Genomic DNA, 17,518 nt, shown 5'->3' with positions numbered 1-17,518 from the left:
TTGAAATTGCATCATTCTCATTAAAATGTTTGAATAAGGGAAGTAATTCAGTTAACTTACACCAATAGCAGCCATATTTATCTGAAATGGAATGGGTTGTCAACATCGTAATCAGCTCTTTTAATTGATCTTCATTAAAGTTCCTAATAAGACGACTTGACAACGCTTCGAACCCTCTCAAAATTCCCAAGTCTAAAAGACGTTTCGTCCATTCGTTGGAGCCCTTCTGCGACAGCATTCCTTGGAGAATTTCGGAGCTGACATATATAAGTGTGAAACGATCAAATCCTTCTGAGTCGATGAGGTGGAAAACCAAGTCATTCCAATCCCGGTAAGCCTCACTACTATTATCTTTCTGCTTGACTACAATTTTGGCCATGCAGTGTTTGAAACAAATCCTTGTAACGGCATGCAACCCCAAACATTGTGCTACTCCAATATTCGCAAATGTCATACCGATTTTTACTTTTGTTGTCCCGGGAGTCTGATTTGAGTAAATTTAACATTTGAGTGTTTTGCCCCAAAACATCCTTGACAGAACTCAGAATCACTTGAAACATTTCAAGGTTTTCTGATTCCATGGTGTCTGAAAGAGCATGATGGACAAATCCATTTGTGGCAGTCAATATGTTTTCAAGTGTGGCAGATGTATTTTGCTTCTCGTAAAATTTTTTTAAAAAGAGTAGCATTTTTCGATAAACAATTTCGTTTCCACGTGCAGCGGTCACGTAGAATGGGGTGAAACCGTTCTCATCGTAGCACATGACATTCACCACTTGCTCGCCATTGTTTTGTACCTATCATCTCTACGTGTCAAATTTTCCTGAACTAGTAATAGTATTTTCTCGATTGTATCAATTTCGTTGTTGAAGGCTGCTCGGTGAAGAGGAGTAATACCAAACAAATCCCGTACTAACAAAAAATGTAGGATTTCATTTGTTTTGAAAATATCACTCGTTTCCAGTGAACAAGGTCGAAAATGATTTTGAAAGTTTTCAGGCTCCATTGAGAATAATAGACCGAATACTTTATTTGCCAGACTCTCTCGTTCTCTGTATAATATCTTCAAAAGACGTCTTCCTCTTCCTTGTCGAATTTTTCCTACAACAGACGAGCAAACGTTTTTGATGAAGGTCGCCAACATTGTAGAGTCGTTTGAATATGCAGTCGTCTGTGATAAAATCTTTAAAAATTTGATTAGGTAATTTTCGTAGTTTTCGTTCAATATTAGCAGGGCTAAAAGGGGTTCCACATAATATTCTTTCCACGGTTGGAAAACACTGCAAACAGCCCTTTGTTTTTTATCCATTAAATCCAGTAAACATTCTATCATGATTTGTTGTTCTTTTGCATTCCAATTCGAATCCTCCATGTCAGTGATAGGAAATCCACGAAACATTTTTTCGATCAAGGTTTCTACATGGGGTTTTCCGTCAATATCCTGCAAGTCAGAGTAATAGTATCCAATAAATCGTTGAAAAACATCAATACTTTGGTGACGAAAGACTTTTAATGTGAAAATAAAATTTTCAGTAGTATGTTCTGATAAAAAGCTGATCGTCATCGCTCGTAAAACGTCTGATTGGTCGAAAGTTGCATCGAGGCAGTCACATAAGAATTGAAATATTTTTTCATTCCTGTTCATGACTGAAAAAAGAAGCGTAGTTGGTTGCTTTCTGGTTAACAGCTTCCGAATTTGACGAAGAAATTGACGATATAATACCTCCGACATTTTGATTAATCTCTGCGTTTTTTTACTTCACGTTATTGCCCAATTTGCTGATAACGATTTCATTCAAAAATGTCTCCTCTCCTTTCTCTCAGTGTAGTTTGGTTTTTAGACTTGAGCTTTTGTCGCAATCAGTGTGTTGAAATGCAGTCCGTTACTTTTTTGTTTGCCAAATTTTATGACGAATCCCAGTGTTTCATCACGTCATATTTTTTTCCTCCTTTTATTTTCTCAACTTTTTTTTTAGTTTCAGGGTTTGTTTCTTTTTCAAATAAGGTTTCTTTAAGTAGAAACAAAAAGTTGACTCGCACTATAAAAGTTGGCTGATAATCTTATCGCCAATAAACAAGTAAAGCTGCGTGTCGCCTTTTTATCTTGCTGACGTATATATTCAACATTCGATTGCTGACGGTTGCAAGATGTAATTTCTTGTACCATCGTGTAAAGGCGTTTGTCCGAACAGCTTTTGACTCGGCAGTTTCGTTGCAATCCGGTTAGACGTCTCATTGCTAGCTTGCACTCAATACCGTTGTATCGTACAAAATGGCCATAGAACAGGTTAGTTGTTAACATTTTCACGCCAATAATTGACTCTGTTCCGCACTACCTGAGCAACAATTATATCCATTCGCTTAATGCCACGTATCGTTTGAAATTGTTTGACTGTTTGATTTCAACGTGGGCATTGATTCAGGTTTTGGAGAGTGTTCGCGTTGAGGGCTTCAACTCGTCGGATGTGTTTGAGCTAGTGCAGCAAACTTTGGCCGAAAACGGAGCCGAACTTACCAAGAAGGTGGGAGGAGTCCTCCTTGTCAAAGTGACGGGAAAGAAGAAAGTTGAAGTGTCGTGGATAATTGATGCGAAAAATAACAATGGCTCCGTTAGGATTGCTGAACCCGGTGATATTATTGTTTCGTTTTTTTTTTTTATTTATTAAAAACATCAATTGAATAGGACCGCGAATGTCGATGGCGTCGTTTCTTTGTTGTTGCAGAGGCCAAAGGAGATACGACAATCAGCATATCGGACGATGATTTAATGAAGCTATTTAATGGAACTTTGACTGCAGCTAGAGCTTTGCTAACAAGACGCATTAAAGTGCAAGGAGACATGGGCCTTGCTATGAAACTGCAGAGCCTGGCCAATAATCCTCCACTACCATTGCAAGCCAAGTTGTAGGATTTTTTTAAAAAAGCCTATTAGAATCTTAGCACAACCAATTGGAATGTTCTTTTTCAGACTTCAAGTTTCAATGCAGGGCTAATCAATAGATATTTTTCCGAAATTTTTCTTTTATTGTGTCGACTATTACTAGATACATTTACTTTGAGGTTTTTTTGAAATAACTGTTTTCTCACTTGCATTCAGCGACTTTTCCACAAATTTATTTCCCATTTTATCTTTGAAATTTGAGTCAAGGTTTGACAATGCTCTTACTTGCTAGCAACATTTAAGTTCCTTATATTCGTCTTGACTAAATTTAATCCGAAAAAGAATTAATGTTAGGACATTGTCTTTAGCTTTATTTACAACACTTTTATCCTTTTCACGTTTTTCATTTCTGTATATTGTTTTAAAAAATTTCCACATGACCACATCTAAATGTCAGTAAATGTCAGTTAAATATTGTGGTCCAGAAAGGAGGAAAGGGTATTTCTCCTGGTATTATTTTTTTTTATTTTTAACTCTTTACGTAAACATTTTTATTTTTAAACTGTTGCAAAAGTACGTCACATTTTACGGGATGCTACATTTTACGATCCTGTATTTTGTTACGTCATACTTTCACTGTTAAATTTTAAATAAAGATGAGCAAAATTTGTTAATCTGTTACAGGAATTTTATTTGTGAGAACAAGAGAGAGAACTGCTAAAGCATACAAATAACATTATTGGCTTATCAGTATGTAAGCTGAATTGGTAAAAGAACCCAAATGTTTACCATCAAAGGAACATTTCTGTATTGTTCTCGCTTAGCCTTTTCAACAGCGAAAAGCATCTTTCCTTGCTGGGGCTTTAAACTTTTTGCGCAGATGTTTATCCACTTTACGTTGGACCTTTTTTCGATCTTCGACATCATCCAAATAGTTGAGCATTGTGTCCGCCATTTGGTCTTCTCCACGCGATGCTATGAGCAATATGACGACATCTTTGCCTTCATCAGCGTGAAGGATCAACTTTTTGACCGTTTTTGAGCCTAATTTCTTAGAGACGCATCCCAAGAATTTGTCCATCATTGTTACGTCATCTTGCTCACAATCACAACGAAATAAATCACCCCAGATGCTTATCTTTTTCATGGTGTGCGATGCGTCCATCAGAAAGGTGATTTTCTCGTAAAAGAGTTGAAGTTGATTTTCATTGCAAAAGTTGAGGAGAAAATTTAAAGTATTCAAACGTCTGTATGATTGACCGGATGGCATCAATAACGTTGGGTTAGAAAATGCCTTGTCGACTAATTTAGGCACATTTTCCCTCAGATACTGTTGCATTTCGTCTTGTATCTCGTTTGGTAAATGGCTCAACATTGCTGGTAACACCGAATCAACATTATGTTTCCATGATGCTGCTATTTCAAGTATGAGGGGTTCTTCGTCGATTTGATGAAGCAAAAGTGTTTTTGTAGCATTTCGACAAAAAATCTCCACTTTCTCTCCTACGTGTTTCAAGATTTTGCGCGTCATTTCTTTCATCCCCCTATCGTTTTGAAACACATATCCCCACACACTGCACGGCTTATTTGCTTCCACATTATGTAAGGAGGTGACGACTCTGACGAAATCCGAGAGTTGAGCATCGCTGCCATATTTCAAGTAAAACTTAACATCTGCATTCCTAAATGTACGTTCGTTGTTGAGCCAATAGTTCTTTGACGTCGTTTCAAAAAAGATTTCGTTGATTATTGGGGCAGCGATCTGCTTCCAATACTGTTTCACTTCTTCTTGTCTTTCCATTGACAAATGGGCAAACATGCAATCGGCGAGCTCATCTGAGCGCATTGTAACGTCCTTATCATCGTGAGTTACAAGTTTCACTACAAAACTTTCGCCGAGTTTCTCCGACACGCATTTTAAAAATAAGGAAATGTCATCCACCTGGATTCCTGTTTTTTGAATAACTGATTCCGTTACTTTGCTCCAGTAACTTTTATCTGTTGTTGTTTCATTGGAAATTATCATCTCAATGAATTGTTCTAGTTGATCATCTCTGAAATTCTTTAACAGTCGCTTTGACAATAAGTCAAATCCGTCAACGAGAAATTCTTCCATTTCTAGAAGGCGTTTTGTCCAGTCATTGGAACCCTTTAGCGATAACATTCCTTGGAGGATTTCGGCGTTGATGTGTTTAAGTGTGAATCGGTAGTAACTTTCTGTTTTGAGAAAATAGAAGACCAAATCATCCAAATCTTGATAGTTCTCATTACTACCATTCTGAACGACAATTTTGGCTAGACTGTGGAACAATTCGGCGTAACAGCTGGCGACACCGAATATGGAGGTAGGCCAGCAATAGGCTGGGTAATGATCATATCTTATTTTACCTTTGTTTTCTCGGGTTTTTGACTTGAGCAAGTGCAGCAAACATTTTTGCCCCAAAACTGTTTTTACAGCATTTAGAATCGTTTGGAACATATTTAAGTTTTCTGATTCCATGGCGTCAGACAAAGCATGGAAAACGAATCCGTCGGTGGCAGTCAAATATGTTTGAAAGTTGTCAGATATTTGTTGTGGTGTCCCGGGATGGACATCCTTTAGAAACGCCAGCATGTTGCGATAAAGGTTTTCGTGACCGCAGACGGCTGCTAGATAGAACGGCGTGAAGCCAAAAACGTCACGTGAAACAATTTTAACCACTTGCTCGGCTTTGTCTCTCAGTTCTGGATCAGTCAACATTTCCTTGACTATTGTTAGTATTTTCTCTATTGCTACTGTGTCTCCGTGAAAAGCTGCTTGATGAATATGGGTCATGCGATAAGAATCCGATTTCAGCACACAAGAAAGATTCGTTTTTAGGTGTGGAATGTCGTAATAATTTGCGGGGGAGTAGATACCTTTAAAAGCATCAGGTTCAATTGTGAGGAATAGGCCATGCATTTTAATCAATACATCTTGACGTCCAAGTGTTTGTAAAATAGTTATTGTCTTTCCAATGCGATCCTTAGGCCTGTGTTTTCGTTTAACAGACTGAAGTACATTCTTGAGTAAATTCGAGAAATTATTTTCGTTAGAATAAAATTTTGAATCGGACAAAATCTTCAAAAACTTGTGTAGATGACTGTCGTAGTTTTCGTTGAAGATAAACATTGCAAACATGGGCTTTATGTAATGCTCATCTCTATCTGAACAGAAAATGAGGTCGATAGCTTTTTTATTCGCCAGCATGAAATCCAGCAATTCATCTACTAATTGTCTTTGTTCTGATCCATTCCAGTCAGAATGCTCATCGAACCCAGACAGTGGCAATCCATTTATAAGCCTACAAATAATTTTATCTGTTTGTTTGATGTTATCATCGCTCTGCAGCACGTCACCATAATAGCCAATAACTCTTCGAAATATTTTAATGTGTTGATGACAAAAATGTTTCAAAGTAATCATGGAATCAAACCCGCACTTTAATAAAAATGAGATGGTCACAGCCATTGTAACGGTTGATTTATCAAAAGTTGCGTCGAGACAGTCACACAAGAAATTAAATATTTGTTCCTTTCTATTTACTACAGAAATTCGTAGCGCATTTGAAGGGTTACTTATGAATGGTTTTTGGTTTTGCCGGAGAGATTGGCGATACAAATCTTCAGCTAATCTGTAGAATCTTTCTGGTAAATTATTAACGACTATATTTTCCCATTCTTTATTGTCACTAACAATTTTTTTCAACATGGCATCGAAAAACACTTGCACGCCATCGTATTGTTCCTTAACCAAAATTTTGTCGATAATTAACTTTCGTGCGGAATCATAGTCCAGCAGGTGGTTTCGCTTTTTGTCGTCGAGAAGGAATCCAGTGTAAAGATATTCGGCCATCATGTACTCAGCGTATGTTCGGTGCAAGAAGCGGACCTTGCCCTCCGCGTTTTCATCCAGCAAACCAAATCGAGCGGAGTGATCCATTCGTTTTGTAATTTTCTTATCCTGTTCATATTTCGACTTCATTGAATTTTCTTGTGTTCCCAACAAAACGTGAACTTCTTCCTTGGTTGAAACAATTGTCTTGATGGCCAGTTTTGGGAGGAACAATTCTAAATTGTCAATATCGGAATTAGCGTGGTAATCAGCGAGGTCGCTGCTTTGCGACAGAGCCTTTTTCTCTTCTTCGTAAATTTTGCGCTTCTTTGTTAAAAGTAAACGATAAAGATTAGCCACATCCAAATTCATCCGATCGATGGATTCGACAAGTGAATTGAGCTCCGATTGGTTTTGAGCAGATTTTTGAACGTCGGTCTCGAAACACTCGGCAAGGATTCTGCACTGCAACGGGATTCCGATGAAAGCTCGATCGCCGTCCTTTAAAGTTTTTGATATTCGATCGACCAACAATTCAGCGAAATGATAAAGATTGTCTTGGGCGTCTTCATTAAAATTTCGTCTCCATAAGGAGGTTAAATAATTTATTTGGTCTTCTTTGCTAAAGTTTTCGAGATCATAGTTCAATTGAGACAACCGGAATTGTAGATTACTTGTCGTATGAGAGCGAGTGGTCACGTACAATCCAGCCGATTTGTTTTCCCTAAGAACACTAATGACCCGAATGGCAGTTTCTTGGTACTGACTTTTGACGATTTCGTCAAATCCGTCAAACAAAATTGTAATCCTTTCACCCAAATTTAGACGACGTCTCAACATTGAACGACCAAACCGACTGTTGCCGACGACGACGGATAAGTTTAAAAGGCTTTCAATAGTGGTGGATAGATTCACTTCATACGAGTTCAACTTGAACAATTCTTTCGAATGGTCCGTGAAATTGATAATAATCACCCAATGTTTTGGGTCCTTTTCTTTTATTTCTTCGTAGTAATGCGACAAAATGCTGGACTTGCCCGATCCAGCAGCACCGGCAATGATTACTACCCCGGGATTTTTGACTTTTTCACGACGATCGACGATCGACAAGTCATCCTCTGTTAGAGTCTTTGACGGTAAAACCGTCAACGATTTTCTTTTCTCTAAAACAGAATTAATTTTTTCCCAAATTTTTGTCTTCAATTCGTCATTAACGATCGGGTCATTCCACTTGATTTCTCCTTGTATGTTTACTCTGCATTCACCCTGAAGTTTTTCTAGAGAATATCCGTCGCTCGTCTCCATGTCTAGCTCTAGCTGCTTTGCAACTTCTTCCCAAAATTCATTGTCGAGTGGGAATGCGGATGACAATTGCCTTTTTATGTAAAGGGATTTTTCGAACCGGGATGAGCTTAAGGAAGGAATTTGAATTTGAGATTTTTCTTGTTTTATCAGCTCCTCAATGGAATCCAAATCGAAAATCTCTTCTGGTTCACCACTTTGAATTAATTCGTCTAGAGTTTGGTCTTTATGCCTTTTGATCAGATCAGCCACTGCAAGTGTCGCCCCTTGAAATGAAACTTTTTTGGAGAGTAAAGCTTTTTTAAACTCGATGCTAAAATCAGTAAATTTCAAATCATCTTTTATTCCAACACCCTCACTACTGATGACAATCACCTTTTTAGGACTACTTGTTTCATTGACAAGTTCTTCGTAGTACTTTTCACCTTCTGTCGAAATACCGTCTTCACAAATTACAAGCAAAAGATGATGCGAGATGCCGGATTTCAATGCATTTTCATATTTCTCATGGTTGTTTTTTAACTCAATTAATGGCGCCATCAAGTAACTGTCTTTTCTTTTAAAATAAGTCTCTTCCGGTGCTGTCACATCTCTGGTAGTCTCCTTTGAAATACTTTGCCTCAGTTCTTTTAGTGCTGCTATAACTTTAACGGCCGTTCGCTTTGGCAATTCAGAAATAATTCGTTTGACGCTATTCTCAGAAATTAGCAGCTGCTTCAGCTTTTCCGCCATTTCTTGAATTGATTCTTCATTAAATCCATACACTTCCTTCAGCTTCCTCTGATAGTCAATCGACACTGCCGTCAAGCGCAACGACTTCATTTTCTTCTTTGCGTTTTCCAAGATATCAATCCCTTCTGCCGATGTCATAAAAGTCGATTCTTTCTTTTTGAACCAGTCCAACATGTTTCTCAAAATAAAATCCGACTGAAAGTCACTTTCGTTCAACTTGTAGCGATCGCTCACCTCCGTTTTCAGTATTTCATCGAGTTGCACTTCGTTGGGTGTGTGAACGGCAAAGACGAGTTTGTCCAAGAAATCGCCAATTTCCTTCTCTCCAACCAAGTCATTGAGCGATTTATTCTCATTCGGTGTGCCTGTACTGTTTTTTTTTCTGCTGCCGAACTCCTTGCTGAGTGTAAAAGTCAAATGTTTCCAGAAATGAATGAAAACGGCATTGCGCAGTCTCCCTCGAAAATCCGATACTTTTTCAGATAAATCTTTTCCTTCGATAAAGTTTGCGTTAAAGGATCTCTCATTTTTTTCCCCTCCAACTGCGTCAATGATGTTTTCTGACACTAAATCGTCAAAGAAATCCTCGAAAACGCGAAAATCCATTTTCATTGACTCTGTCTTATTTTTGTCATACTTTGGAAAAAGATTTTCTAACGATTTTTCTTCGAATTCTTTTAGTAATTTCTTTGTGCCGTCAACTCGAATCTTTTTCTTGTCATCAACATTGAAATTTTGATTCTTCAAGCAGTTAACGAATGTTATCTCTGAAAGTATTTCACGGAAGTGACTGTTTCCTTCCAAAAATGTTGAACAAAGTTTCCCATCTTTTTTATTTATAACTCTCTCTTCGACCAAAGCAACGTGGTAATTTTTGAATATGGGAGAGGTTATGGCTAATTTTTTATTATCTGTTACGTACTCTAACAACGTCTTGGCCAAGAGATGGATGTCGGTCCATTCTAACATTTTCCGTAGCAGATTTTCCGTTTTCTTTAACTTGTAACGAATCGGCGATTTTGCGTCGGACACTTTGTTGTCGAAGTTTAAAATTTCATCCTCGTCGTCTCTGAACGATAGCAGCTCGATGCCAGCCTCTTTAAGCTTCAATTCATCGTCGAATCCAATATTAGTGCAAATGATGCAGTCCCGGACGTTGTTAGGCAGACATCTGTTAATTCCATTAATGACTTCACCACAATAGGAACGGAAATATTTGGGTAGGCTGAAATCCCCGTCGTTGTCGTTCAGAAGATTAGCTGCCGTGATTTTTCCCTTTTCTTCGTTCTGTTTGTGTTTTGCTTGTAGGTAACGATAGCGTTCGCTTTGAACTTCTTGCGTCATCGAATCTTCATCAGCTGGCACTTCGTACTTGAAAATCAAGTCGTCAAATTTCCCGCCCATTCCGGGTATTTCCGTCCCCAACTTGAACTGGTATTTGGCTTTGATCCCCCGAATCAAGAAGAGCACCAAAAGTTTCAATTGGAACACATTACCGTGGAGGGAATTTTTTAACCCAGTCCCAGTCCCCGTCGATTTTGTCGGTGAATTCTCGTCGATCGATTGGGTTTCATCCACAGGATCGGCAGACGCACCATGTCCCGTCCCGTCTGGGTTTTTCCTTTTAGGTGGCATGTCCAAAGTTCATTAAAAAGCTGGAATACGATACTTGTACAACTTCTGCTTGACAAAATGAGAAAAAAAAATTTAGAATGTTTCAACACATACTTTTTGGAAAAAAAAATTCGAAATTGGTCATTTTTATTTTGAAATCGTCGTTACATTGTGTACTATAGTTGTGGCGGTATCAACTTACGCTGTGTCATCTAATGCACACGACTCGAAAATGTCAGAGTTGGCGTTTGATATTTGAACAGTCTAGGAGTTAGCACAGGCTTCGTCTCCCTTTTTCAATATTTTATTTAGAAATGAAAGAAAATTCTTGAATTTTCCTGTCATCAAAGTTTAGGGCTCTATGCTAGAAAATAAATGCTCAATTTCTCGGATGAAGCGACAACTTGTGAGTTTGTCGTTGTGCCTTTCAGCCATTTTTCAATTTTTACTTTCTGATTTAAAATTAAAAAAATAACTTGCCATTAGTTGTAGACAATTAAACATGTGAGGGATTTTGATGCTGACAGGATATTTGCGTACGCTTATTCCTTATTGAGTGATTTCAGTTTTTAATCGCGCTAAATTTACACACTTTTACGGTAAAGAAATTGTGAATCACTTACCATAAGACCAATTCAATCGTTTTAGTAGAAGTAAGATTTATTTTTCCCGCTGCATTAAACACTGACTCACCCATCCATCTAAATGCAACTGCAACTGACAAGAGTTCAGAAGTAGACTCGACTGATGAAGTAGTAAAAGAGTTGGGTTAGCATATGGGGTTTCAAAAAACGTCTAGTCAGCTTCCATTCAAGGACATTGTTGCGTTGTAAACACACGCGACAGAAACTCGTCTGTAGATTTATCTCTTCCTCTCCGGGACTTGTTATTTTATTACTTTTTTTTTTACTTCTCTTTTTCGTCCCCTTTTAAATTTGCATATATTGATACCTAATAAAAGGTCCTCCTCTCTATCTCTTGTAGTGTTTATTTTTCTCTTTTAGACTTTAAAGAAATTGTCGTCTCTGTAATATTATTTTAAATTTGAAGGCTTAACTATCGGGAACAAGAAAAGGGAATGGCCGGAGGCACAGTTTCCTTCAAAAGAATCTCTTACAAAAACAAACAATTTAAAAAAAAAAACGCTTAAGGAATCGGATGTGTGTTTTTATATATTATCGAAGTCTGATCAAGCTGGCAAAAACAAATTTAACCGCACGACTCACTATCAACAACCCACAGCCGACATTTTACAACCAAATGTAACGCCATAACGAATATTTTTTCTACAGAACTCAACTTTTTTTTTATTTATTTACAACTTACCCAGTTGTTATTTTTAAAAATATCGGGTTGTGTTCGGCTCAGTGAATCACTTCCTCCTTATTTTTTCTTCCCTTACCACTTCTGAGTCTCTGTTTGATCCTGTTTCTTATTATTCTAGAATTTTTGTTATACTGACTAATTATAGATAAGGTTCATGAAAAACATAAATGTGTTTGACTAAGCTTAGTATAGAAGCAAATTCGTTGGTTGTTTTATGTTTCAGCGCTTTTGGAAATTATCAACTAATTTTTCAACCAATTTTTTTATTAATTAGGAATTCCGGGAGTATTCACGTTGATGGCTTCGGAAAGAGCCAACTCACCAAGAAGATGGGAGGAGTGATCCTTGTCATGGTGACGAGAAGGGGCGGAGTTCAAGTTTCGTGGATGATCGACGCGAAAATCAGCAGCGGCTCTGTAAGGATTGCTGAACCTGTGGTGAACCCAGCAATCCAGCACAGCCATTGCAGTGCAACGGAATAGAAAGGAAAGACAGTATAGAATAACAGGCGTCGTTATTCTATATGCAGAACCAGACACGATCGACTTCCTTCGCTGACTTCCTCCGGTGAGTCACACCAGAATTATCTTTACCTAATACTCACTTACACACATCAACTCTCTTTCAGTTGAGGTTTTCGTTTGTTACTACCAGCCATCAAATTGAGTGGTTGCTTGAATGAATTAGCGTTCCTGAAAGCAAAACAACTGCGGTTATTATAAGTTCGAGCGGGCTACACTTTGTCAGATTGAAGACTTGTTAGATTAAAGACTAGATACCAGCGCAAATGTTTAGTTTTTCTTTTTCGCTTTATTTCCCGGCCGGAATTAAAATTTCCAGATGCATTCGAATTCTCAGAGTTTTCTCGCTCTTGAGTTCCTGATATACTAGTATAAAAAGTATGTCTATTTATCTAATTACCTTTGATGTTCCTAAAGAGTTTTCTTTTCTTTTTTTATTCTTGCTCTATTTAGATGCAATAAGACATAATGACACAAGTAGTTGGGAAACGCCCAACCAAAATACTTTGAATCTTAGTTTATTACCCCACATTGAAAAATGGTTATCAAAGTGAGTTTAGCAGGACGTTTGAAACTATTTCCAAAAGGGCGCAAAAGGGAGAGAGATCGGTTTCATTTCCATCTATTGTTATGCAAACAAGTGGGCTAAGTTTCAAAAAATTCCCCCCTCCCTTCTTTTGAATTGTTGCCTTGGGTTTCAGATGTCGACCGAATGAGTCTAGTGACTCCAGTCTTGTCGCTGTAAGCAGAGAGTTCGCTAGGAAGTGTAGTAGCGTCTGTATTATCTTTAACTAGTTAACGTCCAGTTTTAAATCGTTTTTGCTTCAACATGTCCTGCAAATTAAATCAATGCTGTTGCGGCTGCTCACTTCGCACCGGAGCCATAGCAATTAGCGTCTTCTCGTTGGTAAATATATAGGAACAGCAAAATTGTTATAATTTTATTTGGCGTACTCATTAAACCGTGGGAAATTTGAGCAGATTTCTTCAGTCGTATCAATCATTCGGATTGTACTTAACTTCTCCGCGCTCAAAGGAATTTCGTCGAATGGTAATGGCTCAATTCATTTTAAAATTGGCATTTGTCATGTTTGAATGACTTCAATTATTTTTGTCTGTTTTGTATATGGAGTTTAGACGCCAAAATGTTGTATGGTGTTATTGTCGGCGAGTTGGTAGGTGCGATGGTCTTAATGTTTACGATCTTTCTTGTTCTGCTCGCCGCAGTGAAGAATCGAATGCCCAACCTAATGTTGCCTTGGCTTGTTGTGCAAATTGTATCTATTATTGCTATGTTTTTGTACTTGATAATATTGGCAATAGCAGGTGCTAATATCGGAGTAGTGGAGATATTAATCGCCTGCGTTGGGGGAGGTATGTATATGTCGGCACATTGTGCTGGTGGTTTTAGGCGATTGTCACTTGGTTATTTCTTCTTCTGTTGGATTTTCATAGCGCTGGGGTTTTACTTCTGGCTGGTGGTGTTCAGTTACTATCAAGAACTGAAGGCTAATGCGACGACGGAACAGTTACCAGACGAAAAAGCCACGGGACAGTTATAACATTGTTAAAGTTACTTTTCATTCAGTGCCAAATTGAGTATGCAGGTGTTGATCCTGTTAAGATTACGACGATTACGTATATATGCATACGTTCTTTAAATGCGACAGTGTTGTGCTTTTGGTAGTCTGATTTTTCTTTCTTTTTCCCCCGAACGGGATTGGGTTATATCGTTGTGTATTCATTTCGACTGGTTTGTTTCTCAATAGAACTTTTGTTTCAGCCTCAGCAAGTCATGGATGTGGATGGTGTAAGAAACGCCAACGCGTTTACTTTGGTGGGAGAGCTTTTTTTTTTTACTCAGTACTACTGCCCCAGAAATGTAAAGTCGATTGCACTTTTTTGCTAGCAAACAGGGCCTGACAATTGTTGGGGCTGCCAAAGTGCCGTTTATAAAATGATTCACTGTGAATCACGGAAATTTGACTTGAAGGAATATGTTGTGACAGGAAAGTTATACGTCCGTGAAAGTGTAATTTTCGATTTTCTTGTCGCAAGTATCAAGACATCTTTTATCCAGGTATTTATGTGCAGCCCATTAAAGTCGAGAAAGAGTAAAAATATCAAGTCGTACTCAAACGTGTGAAAATGTAGAATTTTAACACGAAAGAACTGCGATTGAATTAGGACTTCCACCCCGTAATTTTCACGTACTTGAATAGTGACTATTGATACCTTAACACGTCGCACCTGTCACTAAGAAATGTTCTTCCATGACTCCTTAAAATAATTTATTTTACTTCTTCTCGACAGTATTTTCAAGCTACTTAAACTTTCAATGCTTTCACTGTGATTTAGGGCTATTGCTTGAATGTCATCATAAAACAGTGCGCGTGTTGCAAGGCCTCGTAAACTGCGAATTAATGTAGCTTCATTCGCTCCTTTTTCAAGCCGGTTATTTTCTTGGCGAAAATTCTGTGTCGGAACAATTAATGAAATCCGTAGAAAGTTTTCTCCGCATTCCTTTCCTTACTTATTATTGAGATATTAGGATAGGGCGGTCTAAATATTGATCAGTGATTAATATTCTTTTTTTTTTCAATTGAGCATTCGTCTTCGATATTGAGCAATAATTTCTCCTGAAAGCAAACCCTTATGCTTTTAAAAAATTTAACGTGATTCTCAATTTGAATAAGTTCAGAAAATAAATAAAGATGGTTTTTTTGGTATAAGAATTTATGATTAAATATGTATGCACATCAGTTAATAGGTTCGCATTGTTTGAATAATTAACACGAGATCTCCAGCGACAGGTTCGATAACTTAATAGCCAGCTCCAGTGCGGGTGTAGGGAAGAGCTGGGGCGACGGGGAGTTCGTATTCATGGACGGGGGCAACTGGGAGCTCGTACTCATGGACGGGAGCAACTGGCAAGTGGTCGCCTTTGGGCTGGAAACCGGCCTCATCGGCGGACCAGGTCAAAGTGAATTTCTCGCCTTCCGGGGAAACCCAGTAGGAAGATCCCTTGTTGGTGTTGCCCATAGCATCCTCGTAGGTGGCCTTTCCGTAAGAATCGTAAGAGGCTCCTTGCATCTTCTTCTGGACCTGGGACTCTTCACGGGTGGTGTAGTCGGATCCGGCGTAGCTGCAACATGCCCAATTTGAGATTTGATTAGAATTTGTGTAACTACTTAATTAATTTATCAATCGTGAGAGATTGAAAATGAAAAGTTTACCTCCACTTGCTGCTGCCGTCAAGGTTGCGCTCATCGGATTGGCTCACGATGGTGATTCCGGCGTACTTGTTATCCTTGTAGCTGGAAGGAGCATAGTTGGAAGGGTAGCTGGTGGCAGCAGCGACGGCCAAGACAGCGGCGATAACAAACTGTAATAAATTAAATGTTTGATAGTTAAACAACTTAATTTTGTTTTTAAAATTGAAAGACTTATTTACAAGCTTCATGTTGACTTTGGTTGATGAGTAAGAAAACTGATGTCTTGGATCAGGTGCAGACGAGCTTAAATACGCCAGGGAAAGTTGTGTCTTTTTTTGCGGTAAATCAGAGTTTGTTGGCCCAGTTCGCTAGGCAATTTAGTGATGACCGTTTCACTAGTTGTCCTCGATCAGCCGTTTCAGTTTCAGGCCATGGCTAGATGATGGTTGCTGTGAAGCCGTGATTGCTCCCGGCTAATCAAACAGAAAAACATTACTATTGTAAATGGTTATTACTTTCAAACGTTATCATTGACACTACGACAGTTAGTAAGTAGAAACCTTGTTTGGTTTCTTGTAATGCAACCAACATCTACATCCAATTAATCAGTGATTTTATATTTTAAGAAATCTGTTCGACAATCGACAATATAGTTGTACCATTTATTTTAAAATTGATTAGAACTTTTACAAGTAAAATTACATCAGTATAGATTTCTCAATGTCAGAGTGATTGCTTTTTTCCTATATCGACAATTACTCAAAGAAATTTTTCTAACGGGTCTGCAGTGAAGAAAGTGAGAGTGATGATTGTTTCTTGAAAAGTAACTGTCTCTGTCTAGCATGCAACTGGGTCACAGCTAGACTTGTTGTACCCTTCTCCTACCTATATAAGCTCTGAAATGGAAGATTGAAAGTATCAGTTGCTCACCAAATCAACCGAATCAACATGAAGCTGGTAAGGGAAAACAACTACTAAGTGATACACTGATCTTGCTTGTTTTAATCGCTATTGAATGTGCTGAAGATAATATGGATTGTCAGTTTAAGAGAGTAACTAAATTTTTTTATAAAGTTCGTTATCGCCGCTGTCTTGGCCGTCGCTGCCGCCACCAGCTACCCTTCCACCTATGCTCCATCCAGCTACAAGGATAACAAATACGCCGGAATCACCATCGTGAGCCAATCCGATGAGCGCAACCTTGACGGCAGCAGCAAGTGGAGGTAAACTTTTCATTTTCAATCTCTCACGATTAATAGATTAATTCAGTAGTTACACAAATTCTAATCAAATCTCAACTTGGGCATGTTGCAGCTACGCCGGATCCGACTACACCACCCGTGAAGAGTCCCAGGTCCAGAAGAAGATGCAAGGCGCTTCTTACGATTCTTACGGAAAGGCCACTTACGAGGATGTTATGGGCAACACCAACAAGGGATCTTCCTACTGGGTTTCTCCTGAAGGCGAGAAATTGACTTTGACCTGGTCCGCTGATGAGGCCGGTTTCCAGCCCAAAGGCGACCACTTGCCAGTTGCTCCCGTCCATGAGTACGAGCTCCCAGTTGCCCCTGTCCACGAATACGAACTCCCCGTCCATGTCCCATTCAACGGAAAGGGATACAAGATCTACTAAACCAAATATTTAAAATGATAATTTATTTACCGATTGAGCCATGACGTTATTTGTGTTGATGTAAATATAAAAGCAAACCATTTCATTTGATTTGCATTAATTTATTTAAGTTGTAAAAAAAAATTCTTGTACCTACGAGTTGCGCTAAAAATGTGAACTAAAAATTTATACTGAATAGCTCAAAAGTAATAATAGGGAAAATTATTACAGGCGCTAACTGGGTCAATGACGGTATTCAATTAGGTTTACTAATGGGGAAAATAAATCTTTCTTTTTTAAAAATTGGTTATTCTTCCAAAAACGTGGACACTGGAATAAACTGAAAGTCATTAACATTATGTAACTGGTACTTGGTTGTTTTTCATTTCCTCAATTCCAAACTTTTATAAAGCTAATTAGAGTGAGTGAGTTTGGTGCCATTATATGCCAGTTAATTATATC

The 17,518-nt window shown here is 38.3% G+C and overlaps 5 protein-coding genes across 7 annotated transcripts; 3 read left to right on the top strand and 2 right to left on the bottom strand.

Moving 5' to 3' along the window:
* Positions 1-219: 219 nt before the first annotated feature.
* LOC124205325 lies at positions 220-14,017 on the top strand. Of its 2 annotated transcripts, XM_046602717.1 has the most exons (6): positions 220-331; positions 11,983-12,275; positions 12,337-13,136; positions 13,211-13,280; positions 13,367-13,603; positions 13,685-14,017. In XM_046602717.1, exons 3-6 carry the CDS (start codon positions 13,059-13,061, stop codon positions 13,789-13,791), a joined length of 492 nt encoding a protein of 163 aa, XP_046458673.1. In that variant the 5' UTR covers positions 220-331; positions 11,983-12,275; positions 12,337-13,058; the 3' UTR covers positions 13,792-14,017. The 2 variants fall into 2 exon arrangements, with proteins under 2 accessions (XP_046458673.1, XP_046458672.1); XM_046602716.1 differs by having other exon boundaries at positions 242-331; positions 11,983-13,136.
* Positions 2,154-3,014, top strand: LOC124205333 (peroxisomal multifunctional enzyme A-like). Its single transcript, XM_046602726.1, has 3 exons — positions 2,154-2,287; positions 2,424-2,628; positions 2,724-3,014. Exons 1-3 carry the CDS (start codon positions 2,273-2,275, stop codon positions 2,906-2,908), a joined length of 405 nt encoding a protein of 134 aa, XP_046458682.1. The 5' UTR covers positions 2,154-2,272; the 3' UTR covers positions 2,909-3,014.
* On the bottom strand, positions 3,556-11,283 carry LOC124205308. Of its 2 annotated transcripts, none has more exons than XM_046602692.1 (2): positions 10,585-11,283; positions 3,556-10,448 (listed from the first exon to the last, which is right to left on the bottom strand). In XM_046602692.1, exon 2 carries the CDS (start codon positions 10,401-10,403, stop codon positions 3,711-3,713), a length of 6,693 nt encoding a protein of 2,230 aa, XP_046458648.1. In that variant the 5' UTR covers positions 10,404-10,448; positions 10,585-11,283; the 3' UTR covers positions 3,556-3,710. The 2 variants fall into 2 exon arrangements, with proteins under 2 accessions (XP_046458648.1, XP_046458647.1); XM_046602691.1 differs by having other exon boundaries at positions 11,006-11,283.
* A 975-nt stretch (positions 14,018-14,992) lies between the features above and the next one.
* LOC124205326 (endocuticle structural glycoprotein SgAbd-3-like) lies at positions 14,993-15,789 on the bottom strand. Its single transcript, XM_046602718.1, has 3 exons — positions 15,684-15,789; positions 15,466-15,614; positions 14,993-15,374 (listed from the first exon to the last, which is right to left on the bottom strand). Exons 1-3 carry the CDS (start codon positions 15,690-15,692, stop codon positions 15,053-15,055), a joined length of 480 nt encoding a protein of 159 aa, XP_046458674.1. The 5' UTR covers positions 15,693-15,789; the 3' UTR covers positions 14,993-15,052.
* A 286-nt stretch (positions 15,790-16,075) lies between these two features.
* On the top strand, positions 16,076-17,162 carry LOC124205327 (endocuticle structural glycoprotein SgAbd-3-like). The gene is made up of 3 exons (XM_046602719.1): positions 16,076-16,401; positions 16,519-16,667; positions 16,759-17,162. The coding sequence occupies exons 1-3, from the start codon at positions 16,393-16,395 to the stop codon at positions 17,075-17,077; spliced, it is 477 nt and encodes a 158-aa protein (XP_046458675.1). The 5' UTR covers positions 16,076-16,392; the 3' UTR covers positions 17,078-17,162.
* The last annotated feature ends 356 nt before the right edge of the window (positions 17,163-17,518 follow it).

Source organism: Daphnia pulex, chromosome 10 (assembly GCF_021134715.1).
Source record: "Daphnia pulex isolate KAP4 chromosome 10, ASM2113471v1".
In the NCBI taxonomy this organism is placed as follows: domain Eukaryota; kingdom Metazoa; phylum Arthropoda; class Branchiopoda; order Diplostraca; family Daphniidae; genus Daphnia; species Daphnia pulex.
This window is presented reverse-complemented; position numbering and strand designations above follow the sequence as displayed.

What these genes read in the sequence shown, in the direction of transcription:
- LOC124205333 (XM_046602726.1), top strand. An exon ending in CGTTAGGATTGCTGAACCCG is followed by an intron (nt 2,629 to 2,723) that starts GTGATATTATTG and finishes TTGTTGTTGCAG; the next exon opens with AGGCCAAAGGAGATACGACA.
- LOC124205308 (XM_046602692.1), bottom strand. Translation starts at nt 10,403, where the DNA reads ATGCCACCTAAAAGGAAAAACCCAGACGGGACGGGACATGGTGCGTCT.
- LOC124205325 (XM_046602717.1), top strand. Translation starts at nt 13,059, where the DNA reads ATGTCCTGCAAATTAAATCAATGCTGTTGCGGCTGCTCACTTCGCACC. An exon ending in CAATTAGCGTCTTCTCGTTG is followed by an intron (nt 13,137 to 13,210) that starts GTAAATATATAG and finishes AAATTTGAGCAG; the next exon opens with ATTTCTTCAGTCGTATCAAT. An exon ending in AATCGCCTGCGTTGGGGGAG is followed by an intron (nt 13,604 to 13,684) that starts GTATGTATATGT and finishes GGATTTTCATAG; the next exon opens with CGCTGGGGTTTTACTTCTGG.
- LOC124205326 (XM_046602718.1), bottom strand. An exon ending in GACGGCAGCAGCAAGTGGAG is followed by an intron (nt 15,375 to 15,465) that starts GTAAACTTTTCA and finishes GGCATGTTGCAG; the next exon opens with CTACGCCGGATCCGACTACA.
- LOC124205327 (XM_046602719.1), top strand. An exon ending in GACGGCAGCAGCAAGTGGAG is followed by an intron (nt 16,668 to 16,758) that starts GTAAACTTTTCA and finishes GGCATGTTGCAG; the next exon opens with CTACGCCGGATCCGACTACA.